The sequence below is a fragment of the Pezoporus flaviventris genome, unplaced genomic scaffold (assembly GCF_033815535.1).
Source record: "Pezoporus flaviventris isolate CSIRO_AGI_PZ_B2104156 unplaced genomic scaffold, CSIRO_AGI_Pfla_v1 ptg000001l, whole genome shotgun sequence".
In the NCBI taxonomy this organism is placed as follows: Eukaryota; Metazoa; Chordata; class Aves; order Psittaciformes; family Psittacidae; genus Pezoporus; species Pezoporus flaviventris.
In genome coordinates this window covers 58,592,553-58,607,156 of record NW_026892549.1, presented here as the reverse complement: position 1 = coordinate 58,607,156, position 14,604 = coordinate 58,592,553, and the positions used below count along the sequence as shown (strand labels likewise).

Sequence of the window (14,604 nt, the reverse complement as noted above, 5' to 3'; positions counted from 1 at the left end):
ATGCTTGTCTTGGATTAGCTGCTGTCAGGACACCCCTGTCTTGCAACAGGAGGAGCTGATCACGAGTGCTTAGAGGAGAGGAGGTGGCTCAAGGGCTGCTCATAGGTTTGCCTCTTAGGGCAGGTTTCTTTGTCACCAAAGTCTAACCAAAGTTTCCTTGTCTGATGGACCTTTTTGCACCTTAATAACCAAAAGCCACCTTCTTCAGGCCTGATTGCTTGGAAAACATGGGCTTGAATGACTAAATGGATGGAGGTGGTGTTTATCCTATCATGCTTTCCCAGGGTGACCCTCTCAAGCCTCCTGTTGGAAGTCTTTTGTTCTCATAACAGGCTTTACCCAAAGCATCCCCTGGGGCTCGCCTCTTAATCCACTGGTGAAATCCAGGGACTTCCAAGCTACAGGTGACACATTTAGTCTTCTTCATTATAATGTGGGGGGGGAAGGCAGGCTATAAAGGCATGTTTTTTCCAAAGGCTTTGTGAAGAGAACTCTGGCCAAAACCCAGGCAAGCTTCACTCACTGAGCAGTCAAGGGGTGACTGATGGCTTGATTTGGGGTGGAAGGACCCTGATGTCCTACGTGGAAAGGAAGGAGCCTCAGGCTGGGGAGATGAATGTGTTGGTTTTGATACTGCTTACCAGACTCGCTCGATGCTGGGTTGTGGTTTCCCCTTCTTTCCCCACCCCTTACAATCACTGGACCCTTTCTCTACATGAAATCATTTTGCATCCACCCTAAGCAGTTCAGACCACCCATTTGTGGCCAAAACTCGATGGGACACGCCCACCATCTACTTGAGCAGCCTCAGGAAGGTGCCAAACCCCAGTTCCTGCCCTGCTGTGATTACCCCCCACTGAATGGTAATTAAAGCTTCCAGCAGATGGTTTGCAAAGCCTGGTCCCTCGCTGGGAGGATGCTTGGTAACAGATGTAGCTTGCTTGGCTCTGCCCTAGCCAAGAGGGAAATGTCACCCCCAGCATCAGGCTGGGAGCATATCAGGGAGGAAATCTGCTCCATTTGCTCAGGCAGGCTATTGAAGCCAGGTCATGCCATAGGATAAGCTGGCCAGTGTGTGGCTGGCAGGGATTAAGGATTTGCTGATGACTGAGCAGCCTGTTCTGATGACTTGCTTTTATCATCCTAAGCAATCAGATCTGGTGTATGAAACCTTTTGCCCTTCCTTAATGGGAAGAGAATTGATGCTGGGAGCACTTGCTAGTACCTGTCAAGCAACGTGCAACAGCAGTTTATAGGGAGAGCCCTGCCATCCACCATAGGCAGGGAGTTTGCTCTGGGACAGATGAGCTCAGAGACATCCTTGCCTCTCCCAGGAGTACCAGCATCCTCAGGCAGTGAGGAAACAATAGGTGATGGAGATTTGATGGTGATGGATTTTTACTTAAACAGGGGAAGTTCAGGTTTGATATAAGGAAGAAGTTCTTCTGTGTGAGGCTGGTGAGGTGCTGGCACATTTTTCTGGGGTAGCCTGTCCTACATGGTTTGGTTCACTTTGGCCATGGGTTTTCCCCAAGTTTCATCACCTCACCTACAAATAACTTCTAACCCACCTCCGCAGGTGAATTAATTGTGGCTGCTAAAAGGACCTGGCTTGCTCTTGCCTGGGAACTGGAGCTGGACCAAGTGCAATGTGTCATGGGATGGGACATCTCTGGTGCCAAGCACCACTGGGATGCTGCATGGGGATCTGCAGGGGTATAGCTCCAGAGGAGGATGCAGAAGTGATGGCAGCATGTCGTGGTTTAAACCCTAGCCAGACAGCTTGTTCACTCACTCCCAGTGAGTGGTGCCGGGCTGGAAGCAATCGAGGCCTGCCGACCCCCCCCCCCTTCCCTGCTCCTGGAGGGATAGGGAGGAGGATCGAAAGAGTGCAACTCCCACGGGTTGAGACAAGAACAGTCCAGCAACCAATGTACAACACAAATCACCACCGCTACCACCAACGACAGCAATGATAAGAGAAAATAACAAGGGAAGAGAATACGATACCACCCACCGGGAAACGAGTCCAACCCAGAAGCCCGTGTCCTTCCGGGTAACTCCCAGTTACGTCCTGGGCATGACGTGCTGTGGTATGGAATACCTCTTTGGCTAGCTTGGGTTAGGTGTCCTGTCTCTGCTTCCTCCCAGCTTCCCCTCCTCCCTGGCAGAGCATGAGGCTCACAAAGTCCTTGGCCAAACCAAAACATCATTGTTAGCAGCTCTGTTCCCAGGCCATAAGTCAAAACACAGCACTGCACCAGCTACCAAAAAGGAGAAAAATGACTGCTACTGCTGAACCCAGGACACAGCATCCCCCCTGCACTGTTCCCACCCTTTCAGGGAGGAGGGCAGAGCTCTGGACCATCACAGGCATGGTGCCTGCAATCCTGACGCAATTTGGTGGATGCACATGGGTTTGGGGTGGGGGGTTTTGAGTTTGGGATGTTTTCTTGGTGGTGATGGTGGGGGCATTGTTTCTTCTTGTTTTGCTGTTAAATGGGGCTGGTGCTGCCCTTGGCAGGTCGCATCCCTTTGCCTCTACTCCATGTTTACTCGCCTTGAGCTTTCAGTGCTTTCCAACAGTGGGAAGCAAGGCTGAAAGGGGGTTTGGGAACTCCCATGCAGCCCCCCCATGACAACTGGAGTCCTGGCTGCTGTTGCTGCAGCAGGTATTTACTTCTTAAATCAAGTGAAGTCATTGCAGTGTGAGCATGAAAATGGGAGCAAGCAGGGCAAGGCAGCACTGGGATCCGTGTGCTGGTGGCTGCACCAGGCACCCTGCACAGTGGAGGTGGATGGGGTGCTCACTGGGAGGTCACTGCTGTTTCTTGCTCTTTGACCATCAGTTTGTGCCTCCTTTCTGCAAGGGCAGAGAAGGGGTTTTGGCTCCTGTCTGTTGGCACGTGTTTCAAAGCAGAAATTTAAGGGTTTGCTGGCAAAGCTCAGGCTGCGGTGCCTGGACACTGGAGTGAGGTGGAGCCTGTGCAGCACGGGGAGAGGAGCAGTGGTCATCCCTGCCTCAGTTTCCCCTTTTGGAAAGTCACCCAGTCTCAGCTCTGCTCCAGAGATGATTGCCCCACACTCTCTGGCTCCTCACTCACTCTGAAATCCATCCCTGAGCAGCAGGGTCCATATTCACGGGGCAGCCAAATCACTAGAACTTTCCCCAGCCCACTGGCTCTGCCTTGGTAGGGAAGGATGTTCTTGCTCCTTCCCGTCAGTGATAGCATTAATGATACTGGACTGCCCTCTGCTGGGCACAGCTGAAACGACACAAACGGGACTGTTCGCCAGTCCTGGCCTTGCACATTCCCAAGATCCCTTTTTCTCCATCTCATTTTAACGAGGGAAAAGAAGGAGCAGGACAAAAGAGGCGAGGCTAAGGAGAGCGAAGGGAAAAGGCGAACACCTGGTTTCTGCTGCTGTTTTGCTTTAGTTGAGTTCAAGTTCTTTCTAGAAGACATGGGATGGATATTTTTAGTCTTCCTCCCTTTCTTTTAGCTCCTACACAAGAGTTTTTTTAATTAAACCATAACAAAGCCAATTAAGATTAATTATTTCTAACTCTGTTCATCTGATCTGAAATCAAGGGGGTTTTCTCTTGTCCATGCAGAGAAAGTCACTGGATGGACCATGGGGACATCCAGACATGTCACTGCAGGAACTGTGTGGAGCTGCAAAAGCTGCATCTTAAAAGCAGGTCAGCAGCTCTCAGGCACAGTGGAGGCTCTCTGTGTGACCCAAAGAAGGGTTTCCTTTTGTTTACCGGGGCAGGAGGAGGGGAGGCAAAGGCAGAAGATGAAAGCTCCTGGACAGGTTGCATTGGCATGGGTGCCCCCAGGAATCAGGCGCTGCAATGGGGACAGGCTGAGGAGAAGACGGACTGTCTTCTTGAGCTTCACAGCTCCCACTGAAGTACCTGCTTTTTCAAACAGCAATAGAAAAGAACAGCAGCAGGTACATAGCAGGATGCCTGTGCCATGATATGCTAGGCTGTTCCAGTCTGTTTTGAGCCCTCAGTATTAACTTTAAGGTCTTTTCTGACTTTTTAGCAATGTGAACTGTATCAGCTTCAAGAGGTAACCTCTCAGTGAGGACTGAATCACCAAGTAGTGATGCCGAGAACTGGCTTTTGTGCATTGAGGTAGCTTCCACACTGCGAGGCTTCTCCAGCTCGCTCCCCATGATTGAACAAGCTTTCCCTTCTCCAGCCCCATATCTCTCAAGTTAGAAAACACAAGAGCCATTATTGTTAGTACTGGGGATTTATTTATAAGGCTGGGCTTTGGGTCTCCACCTGAACAAAATTTACAACAAGTAAATCAGTTGGGTTTTATGAACAAGGATGCTTACAAAGCTCTGATCACCTAACAGGTAAACTTCAGATATAGCACTCTGCCTCATGGGGAACTTGGGTGAAACACCAGTGTCTTTACAATGACTTCCCTGCCAAAATATTAATTTTGTTTAGGGGACTGTAAGCACACACAAAATCCATGTAAGATGTGCATCTAGGTAGCTTATGTGACACGTACTGTCAGTGTATAACACTTGCCTCTTCTTTAACAACAGCTATACAAAGGTTTCAAAGTGCTTGATAAACCTGATAGCCTTAAAGTAGAGCAAATTGATCTCCTAAAGCCCTTGAAGCAAAATCTCATGAAATCCCTATATATATATGTGTATATATATATATATATGTGTGTGTGTCTCCATTGCAATAGAGGTAAAAAAAAGGAAGTCAACGTGAATCCTCTGTACACCAAGATGTGGAAGCCAGGAGCCTTGGACTTAACACTAGTATCTTCCCAAGTGACTGAAGTGCTCCTATACAAAGTAATTTTAATAACCAATTCTTAATTAAAGGCAACAATTATATCAGTGAAACAACCCCTCCCATGGTGCTAGTTTAAAGGAACTACTATTTCTTGACTGAAAGTCAGCAATCAGTGAAATTTGGGATGGTCTCTGATCATGTGGTCTGGAGCAGAGGTTTATCTCCTACCATTGCTTTCACCTGCTAGTGGGACTTGGATTTGGTTGGCTTTCTTGTTCTTCCCTTCTTACAGCAGCACCTGCGGCAGCAGAACAGGCAGCACTTCAGAGAAATAAAGAGGGAGAGGAGGACCACGACAATGAGGAAGGCAATGACGTCCAGAGAGTGATACTGGATCCAGTTCAGGTCGTGAGCAGCAGGTCGGAGGTGTGGGGCTCCTTTGTGTCTCATTACAAACTCCACCCAGTGCACAGCCAGGTCCATGGGGTGGATGGGCCTGTCGAGGTGAAGGTCTGAGAGACGCTTGATGTTCTCTTTGTACCTGTCAAGAGAAGATGTTCAATGCTTTCAGTGACTTGTTCTTCTGAGACTGTGGCCCCAGAGGCAAAGGATGCAGTGTTATTTGGCTTATAGCTCACTGGGAATTTCTGTGGTGGTGTTTCTCCACCACCCCACGAGAAGGGTAATAGCAAAGTTATGGGCCCAGAGAAGTGCTGTTTTCAATGGCAAAAACAGAGGGAAAGGTTTTAGGAAAGAAGAAAAAGAAAAAGCTTAGTTTGAGCTGTCATCAGAATCTCTGGGGTGAAGGTATCTGGTTGAAATGTGACTGAGTGTAGAAAAACCATCCAGTTTTTCAAGCTCAAGATGCATTATTATTACTGTTGTTACCATTGCTCTAAGAATACTGCTTAGGAAGCAATGACAATAAGGTGCCATTTCTCAGAAACATGATGGGGAAGAGGATGCCAAATACTGAGAAGCCCTCAGAGAAGCAGGGAAGAGGAGGATATGTCATAGAATCATAGAATGGTTAGGGTTAGAAAGGACCTTAAGATCTACCTATTTCCAAACCCCTGCCTATGGCAGGAGGGTCTTGAAGCACCCCTTCACCGTGATGCCTTAAAAAATCTTGGGCATGCTAACTGTAATACAGTGGTGCCTAGAGTAGTTCCCTGTACTGCCTCAGCATACTCTTGCGTGTTCCTCCAGCTCTGTGCTGGAATTGTCCAGCTTTGCCAAGCCAGGCAGCAGCTCACTGTGCTCATACAAGCACTGGGAGGGGATATGACTGAGAAAGCCTTTCTGTAAATGAGGTCTGTTTAATAAACCCTGAAGCTGGAAGGCAGCGCTTCCTGATGCAGCACAGCCTCTGAACTACACTGAGGCACCTCCAGTTGCCTCTCTTTGGGATATCTTCATCCATAGAGCATTAGCCAGGCAGCTGAGCCTTTCAGCCTTTTCAGGCTCCCCACTAACCCATGACACCACCAATCTGGGGAACAAAACCAGTGCCACATCTCCCTTCACCAATTGCCTTTTCTGCCATGTTGTATCAAAGCCCTCTACATCACTGCCTGGTCAATTTGGCTTTGTGCTCATCTTTTGTCAACTTGATTTCTTCCATTGCATATATACCCCATCTTCTCTGATACGTGAATCCTCTCATATCAGCTGGTTCTTGTCACCTAATGCTTGTATTCCTGAGCAGCGAGAAGGAGAGTGCTGTTACAGGGACAGGATGAGGTTAACCCGGGGCCAGCATCAGCCTCTTAGTGATGTAACTTTGATATAAGAAGGCATATAAGAGCAGCTTAACATTCTGTTAAGCTGGAAGCTAGCATGGTGGTGTTAGATAAGAGTAGAACGGCTGTGTTTCTATTACTGACTTTTTATCATTAATAACTGCATGCAGGGCAGTGGTTATGTCCTGTGTAGTCATTTCAAGTATATTCAGTGTCAGTCCTGCCCCCCGTGACTCTATTCGCTTGGCGTTGTCCATCTGGTCTCCAAATAAAGGCATCAGCAGCATCGGCACTGCGTTGCATATGCCCTCGTAAATGCCATGGGAGCCTCCGTGGGTAATAAAGGCACGAGTCTTAGGGTGAGCTGTGGAGGAAAGAAAGACTTGCTTAGCTCTTTGATTTAGGCAGTCACAGTAACACATCCCTAGAGAAAAACTGCCACAGAAAATAGCACTGGTAGGTGTCAGTCAAGAACTTCATGTTGTCCTTATGACTGGAGGCTAGGCAGAGATAAAGACCTCCATTTTTGACAATAAGAGAGTCAAGTGTTGGGACAACTTTCCAAACAGAGTTGTTTCGTAAGTCAGTGGTTTTGAAGGTGCAATCAGATACATTTCTAAGAGATAAGCTCTCTTTCAAACAGCAAAGTCTGTTAAGGAAGCCCTGTGACCCACAGTGATGCAGGGAGTCAGCATAAATGATGCCAATGTTGCCTTACAGCAGCAGTATGGGATTGAAAGCAACATGCTGGTATCACTCAAGGTATCTCATACCTACCTAGAAGGTCGTTCTGGGGCAGCCATTTGACGAGCTTTATGTTCTTGGGCATGTCGGGGGGCACCTTTCCTGTGTATCGCCACAAAACCTTGCAAGAGAAGTAAGCAACATATCAGTTCTCAGCAAGTGGCCTCTTGCTGCTCCTCAGTAGGTTTTCTGGCATCAGGGAGCAGGAGAAAGAAGAGAGGAGCAAGCCCACTGAAAGCTGAAGGTAATCATGTACTGTGTTTGAAAACCACATTGGATTGCTGTGCTGCAAGGGGAAGAGGGAAACCATACCGTCTGAGGGACTGTTCCCAAGGCATCAGCAATTTCTTTGGCTTTCTTCATAGGGATCTCGGAGACCATGGAGCCCAGGGAGAAGACAATAATGCCATGTTCTCCAGAGGCATTCACAATAGCTTCAAATTCCTGCCAACACAAATCACATCCTTAGTCAAAGTCCTTTTCATGTCATATGTCGTAGGTTCTGTCACGTTCCCACAAAACTGTCAGGAAAGGCAAGAAAATAAGTGGTCAACACAACAAAATGCTGATCAGGAAAATTAGTTATCTGTATTCTCTATCTTTGTATATCTATGTATATCCATAACCTGTTTAGCATGGAGAAGCTGAGTGGAGACCTCAGAGCAGCGTCCAGTATCTGAAGGGGGCTACAAAGGTGCAGAGAGGGACTCTTCATCAGGGACTGTAGCGAAGGGATAAGGGGTGATGGGTTCAAACTGAAACAGGGGAAGTTCAGGTTGGAGATAAGGCAGAAGTTCTTCCCTGTGAGGGTGCTGAGGCGCTGGCACAGGGTGCCCAGAGAAGCTGTGGCTGCCCCATCCCTGGCAGTATTCAAGGCCAAGTGGGACACAGGGGCTTGGAGCAACCTGCTCTGGTGGAAGGTGTCCCTGTCTGTGGCAGGGGTTGGAGCTGGATGAGCTTTAAGGTCCCTTCCAACCCAAACCAGGCTGGGATTCTGTGATTCTATATGAAAATGAGTCCCAGGGACAAAAAAAGTGGGCATATGTGGCTGAACAAAGTTAAGGAGGTGCCTGAGTGTTGGCAGAATTGAAGCCTGAACCAAGATTCGGGAGGGAAGTGAGAAAAGACTGACTTTAAACCAGTCCTGTCGCAAAGTCTGCTTGCTCCAAGACATCAGTGTCTGTGCTTCAAAAAAAGATGCTGGAGCAATTAAGGAGATGAAGTCATCATCAGACTTTTCCTGGCAACCACCCCCCAGGTGACTACATCGTGCTTTATTTTCCTATTCATTGCAATCACATGCTCTGGATTTAGAGTTGATATTCTTCTTTTCACACCATGCAGCTGCAAGAATGAAGACTGGTTTTAAAGGTGTTCTAATAGCAGATAATTGTAACTTCTACTATTTGGATTTACTGGGTCTGCTTTAAGTAATGGCAATATTGAACCACTGCCAGGTTTTAATCTGTTTTGGTCAGTTGGTTTAACTAATAGGACTAGATCTGTCACTTGAATCCAAGAACAGAGGGATCTAATGAAGCATAAAACTAGCCAAAGGCTGGAGCAAAAATCCTGTGCCATTGAGAACTATCTGGTAAAGCCAGGAAGGAAAGACAAAACCAGAGGGAATTGTTGCAGGCCTCAGAGTTAAATGAATGGACCAAAATGAACTGATGTTCCTGTAAATCTGTTGGAATTTCACCTTTGGGATCTAAGGGGATAACTGAGGTTGACTCCCTTAGTTTATGAGTGCCCTGGCCCTTCACTTGAGACTGTGTTCCAGACAGAAGGAGCCATCAAAGGTTTGGTGATAGTTGCACCCTCAAGAGCAGACCTGATGCTCTCCTAAGGGCAAAGAAGATGAATTGTAACTCTCATTTCAGGGCTTAGTTCTCTCTTTCTTACTAGATTTCTCTGAAGAGATGCTCTCCATCTGCACTAAGGCATCGTAGATGGGAACTTAATGATTAGGAACTCTGGCCTTGGCTCTGTATAAACTCCCAGACATCTGGGAACTGCAGAATCCTCCCCACACTACAAATGTGCTTTTCATACCAATTCTTTGGGCAGTGGGTGACTTGTTTCCTGCAGTTCTGGATGCAGTGGAACACAAAGAGCTATTCCAAGGCCTATTTATATTCTGTGGGACCAGTCGCATCAGTGTTCCTCCGTTCTTTGAGTGCTTTTGTGTGCCAAGGTCGGACTTCCTGCTCTGAAGTGCCACTAATTTTAGGGAATGTTTTGCAGCCCTGCTTTGGGAATAGAAAATCACCTAAAATAACCTTATTTTAGTAGTCTTTTTAACTAGGATCTGCTCCTCTTGGTGGGTGCCACACACCACATCTCTAAAATACCTGAGAAAATAAGAGAAAGCATTAAGAATGAGGAGAATTTCTTAGTGGAAAGTGGCAAATATGCCATATATTTAGGAATTTTGGCATAGTTCAAGCAAAATACAATTGCAGTCCAGCTCTGGGACAGAGTATTTGACACAGAAGAAGCAGATCTCTAGCTGGGTGCTGGGGATTCCACTTGCTGCCTGAATTTCCTGCAGAAATCCACCAGGATGTGGCTTGCTGCGTTGCCCCACCTAGCACGAAGTCTTGTGAACTGGTACGCAAATGAAAGCCACTGGAAATAGGCAGCTTCCTTTGGGGAAGGAATTGTTCCTAATCTCCATCTAACTTCCCTTGGCACACCTTAAGGCGGTTTACTCTTGTTCTGTCACTTGTTCCTTGGCAGAAGAGACCGCCCTCCCCCCCCCCCCCAACCTTCTTTCAGGTATAGAGGACGTTAGTGCACAACGGATGGCGTTTTGCTTTCCTAGCACCTCCCGCCCCATTCTTTCTGCCGAGAGCTCCATCTCCTGGTGAGAACGAGCAGTGCAGTCAGAGCTAAACTAAAGGGGTAAAAAAGCGAACTAACCTGGGATAATGCTTTTTTCTGAGTGCAGCTTATGCCCCCGATCAAGACCATATTAGGCATTAAGGGTCTGGGATACTCAAACACAAAGTCATATTTCATGAGCCAAATAGATGCATGGCTTAAGAGCTCAAGCAGTGTTGCCTCTTGGTGGAGGAATTCTTTGATCACACTATTGTATGGTGCATAAAGGAAACTGCAAAGCAGGGAACTGCTCAGGCTAGCAAGGAGGTTGCCCACACGCTGGAGAAACCTCATGTGGTCCGTGTAGCGAGTGAAGAACCTCGGAATGTAGGAAGGAGGATGTGGACAGAGGGTAGCGTGGAAGTCTAGGCTGCATGGCAGACCCCGCACAAGGTACACAGAAGGGAGGGAGAGATGTTCAGCCACTATTTGTCCACATGGAAAAAAAGGATCCATAAACACAGCATCAAATTTGCTTTCTCCAAGGGATTCAATCAGCTCTTTGTTACTCAGGAGACGTTTGCAGGAATCCAAGAAAAGAGATGAGATGTTTGCCAAATTGGAGAATTTTGCTGAGAAGGGTTGAGGTGTGAAGCTCCTATAGCCCAGCTTTTTAAACTCTGCCTCCACAAACTCCTTGGTGTAAGACACAGGGTATGTTTTCATGGTATAATACCCCGACAAACCTATCCGCAAGTTTATCTCTGGCGCAAGCACCACGATCTCGTGTCCCCTGTGTTGGAGCTGCTCCACAACCGGGCGCATGCTGAGCCAGTGGCTGCCATCGATGGGTATAACCAAGAGCTTTCCACCTTCAGCAAAGGTCCACAGGAGCAGGAAAAGCACAAGCCAGGAGGCAAGAGAATGAAATCCTACATTTGAAGAAGCCATTTCCCTTGTGCTGTCAGCAAAGTTTTAAAGAGCTGCCAAACTATTGCAGGGAACAAGGATTGTATCAGGGGGTACTTTGAACTTTAATCTTAACTGAGGGGGTTAATTTTTAATGGGCTGGCTGTATTTAGGCAGAAATTAGGATAATTTTTAACTGGGAGTAAAGATTGGGTTTATCATCTTCTTGAAGGCTTTAAGTGGGCACAGAATGCTTGAATTAACAGGAGAGGGTTCAAATGCGAGAGGGGGCATGTGGCACTGAAAGGCTGCACAAAAGTCATGAATGGGAGGTAACACCTGAGCCAGCAGTCAGTGTTTTACTAACACCCAGTTAATGATCAGCTCCCTGCCTTGAGTCTGCTCAGCTGACTGGACACAAAACTCGGAATAAAAGCCTGACCTTTGGAATACTTTGTGCTCCCCAAGGCTAACCAAGAATCAATGACTGTCAGAGATTTGATATAGAGTGAGTTGATAAGGTTTATCTTCAGATTTCTTTTTATATTATAGCAGTTATCAAAGTGAAAGCCCACACTCTACAGAAGTACATGTGATGGTGCAAGCTTAGCAATAACTTCTGCTGTTGCAACACCACTGTGGTCTGGAAAACAGAACAAACCATTGATATCTGCACTACTTGCAGAGCCACTTGGGAGACTTAAAACAGGGAGGGATGGTGGGTACTTAGAATCCCAAGGGCTTCTTTTTCCAAGCATTCTCTTATATGTTCCCCTGTATTGCTTCTTATACAAATTCAGAGGCAAAAGAGCTCCCTCTAATGTCTTTGCATATCCCTGGTTTTAGGGTATTCAAGCACATTATCAGGCTCTACAGCACAGTACAAGTGCCTGGGTATATCCACAGAGTTAAATCCACATTTCCATGTTTTGGCCAATCAAATCTCCTGCAATTAATCAGTATTCAACTGTTAGGGATATTAAATTATCTGATCTAGAATTATTTTGCTATTTATCTAGCTATAGCATACATTCCATGAGGGTAGATTGAGAAGAGACGTTAAGAAGAAGTTCTTCCCTGTTAGGATGGTAAGGCCCTGGCACAGGTTGCCCAGAGAAGCTATGATTATAGTGATATGCTTACAATAAGCTAAGCCATACCTAGGCAGCTACATAGCTTAGTCAACTTCACCTAAGCTCTCCTGAAGAGAAACCCTACAGCTGCTTGTAGTGCAAGTCTGGTGATCGTCTACAAGAGCCTGAGATTCCTGCTCCCAAATCATGCCATCCTGCTAGTCGATCACATATCGGCTCAAGCACAAATACTACTATAGGAAGCATATCTTAAATAATTGCTAATAAATGCTATATTTAGAATCAATATATGCTAAATGTCATGTATCACTGTGAACCACGACAAACCTCTGATAGTGGCTGCTTCTGCTTACAGTTGATGCCTCCAACATAGACCATGTTTGGCATTATTGGGCGTGGATACTCAAAAACAAAGTCGTATCTCATCAGATAAATGGATGCTTGGCTAAATAGTTGTAGCATTGTTACTTCTCTGTGAAGAAACTCAGAAGCTAAGTTCTTGTAGTTCAAGTAAAACAGGTCGCAGAACACGTGCTCTGAAGCCCCAACCAGGAAGTTCTTCACACGCTCTGCAAATGTCATGTTATCTGAGCTGTACGTGAAAATCTTTGGCACATAAGAAGAAGGACTTGGACACTGGGTGGCTTTGTAGTCTAAATTGCATGGAAGACCACGCATGAAGTACACTGAAGGCAGAGAGAGATATTCAGCAACAATTGGCCCACAGGGCAACACAGGATCCATCATAATGGCATCAAATTTGCTGTCCTGGAGGTACTTCATGAGTTCTTCATCATATAAGAGATGCCGACAAGAAGAAGTGTACATGTTAGTCAGTTCTGATAAATTGCTGAATAATGTGATTTTGTCTAGAAGGGAAGGGTTGGTAAAACTCATTTCACCAAGGGAATTGTAGAATTCATCCACAAACTCCTGCGTGTAAGGCACGGAGTATGTTTTGATGGTAAAAGATTGTGAGCTTTTAAGGAGCAAAGCAGCATCAGGAATCACCGCAACAACTTCATGCCCCCTCTCCCAGAGTTTTTCCAGAACCACACGCATGCTCAGCCAGTGACTTCCATCCTGAGGCATAACCAAGAGCTTCCCACCTTCTGCCAAACTCCAGAGAGAAAGAAAAAGAACAAGCCCCTTGTAGATCTGGTACTTCCACATCACCGTCCTGGGACTATCAGCAGGAAAAAGAATTAACTGTTCCTTCTTACTTCCAAGCAGCATACAAAAGCGAGAAAGAGTTGTACCTTATTTATGCTTGATGGTCTTTAGTCTTTCCCTCTACAAAATGTTTACTATGACAGCTTGTTGACGTTCAAAGATCGTGTTTCAGACAGTGATAAAAAGCATCGATAAGAGTGCTATCAAGGGATGTAAAGGAAAATGCATTTTCCTTGCATTGAAATTATCTTACATGATTCAGAACAATTAGCAGGACCTTTGATTAGTTGTTTGCGAAGGGATATTGCTGCGTCAGGGTTATTTTGAGTCACTGTACTTGACAGCCCTGTGCCAGATTCAAGTCAGGAATCTACTTTTATGGCCACTGAGCATGTTGCAATATTGACATGAAAGACCTCAACTTTCTCTTGTACCTCAGAAAGGTGCCTGGAGTTCACACAAGATGCTCTCCATAGTAAGCAAGAGCTGGCACGAGCAGCAGTGGTGTCACCAAAGTCACATATTAACCAAAGACAGTGATGCAGCAGAATATGCAGTTCCTGCTCAAGGGAGGCCATAAGAGTTTGTAGGTGAGTGGCTTGAGGCCAAACGTCTCTTTGAAAGTAACGATGCAGCAGAATATGTGGTCCTTGCTCAAGAGGGGCTACAAGAGTTCATAGGTGAGAGGTCAACAGGCCTAACAGTGTTGAAAGGTCTCAGTAACGGTTTCTTTTCAGGAGTATAAAGCTTGGCTGTGGTATGAGCCAAGGGAAACCCACACTTGTGTTCTGTGCTTACCAGAAGAAAGGGAGAACAGAGTTTCTGAGCTGCTCCTGCTTGTGCTATGATAAGATTTTTAAGGCAAAAAAATCCAACCCACCATGTTGGAAGTCTTGTTCTTTATAACTCAGCCACAGCCTATAGCTACTTGATGAGGTGTAACAATGATGCTGGAGCCCAACTTTTCCAGGTAGCAGTAAATAGCATAATCAGGACCACAAAGAGCAGTTTGGGAGATTGGGACTGAACACTGAGAAGAAGGTTTTTGCCTCTGAAAGTTTTGAAGGTTTGCTTGTGATCAGCTGAGGCTGATCTGATGTGGAAGATTATCCTACTCCAAAGACTTGTTTAGATATCCAAATCAGATGGATTTGAATGGGATTTAAGCTCATAATTATTCTTGAGAACCTGGATTGAAGCTGCAGCTAACAGTGCAGTGGAATCTAATGGGTAACCAGAGTATGTGCCTCTAAACAAATCTATGTCCTTAGAAAGGGAGAACATGGAAAAACACATGAAAACTTTCAAGCTAAACCTAGAAAAGCAATTTTTGCTG

The 14,604-nt window shown here is 46.2% G+C and overlaps 2 protein-coding genes across 5 annotated transcripts in view; both read right to left on the bottom strand.

Annotated features, from left to right (window-relative positions):
- Window positions 1–4,687: 4,687 nt before the first annotated feature.
- LOC133272506 (UDP-glucuronosyltransferase 1A1-like) overlaps window positions 4,688–14,604 on the bottom strand; it is a 28,331-nt gene continuing 18,414 nt past the window's right edge. For 3 of the 4 annotated variants that reach the window (XM_061459700.1, XM_061459672.1, XM_061459691.1), the window contains exons 2-5: window positions 7,579–7,710; window positions 7,300–7,387; window positions 6,667–6,886; window positions 4,688–5,321 (exon numbers count right to left, since the gene is read on the bottom strand). In XM_061459700.1, coding sequence (XP_061315684.1) covers window positions 5,024–5,321; window positions 6,667–6,886; window positions 7,300–7,387; window positions 7,579–7,710 — 738 coding nt within the window. In that variant the 3' untranslated portion in view covers window positions 4,688–5,023. Of the gene's footprint in view, window positions 5,322–6,666; window positions 6,887–7,299; window positions 7,388–7,578; window positions 7,711–10,191; window positions 11,080–14,604 lie in introns of those variants that run through there. The other variant, XM_061459683.1, reaches the window with a different exon arrangement.
- On the bottom strand, window positions 12,370–14,291 carry LOC133272523 (UDP-glucuronosyltransferase 1A1-like). Its single transcript, XM_061459715.1, has one exon. It carries the CDS (start codon window positions 13,329–13,331, stop codon window positions 12,402–12,404), a length of 930 nt encoding a protein of 309 aa, XP_061315699.1. The 5' UTR covers window positions 13,332–14,291; the 3' UTR covers window positions 12,370–12,401.

Bases quoted from the DNA above. Each gene is read 5' to 3' on its own strand.
- LOC133272523 (XM_061459715.1), bottom strand. From the start codon at position 13,331: ATGCTGCTTGGAAGTAAGAAGGAACAGTTAATTCTTTTTCCTGCTGAT.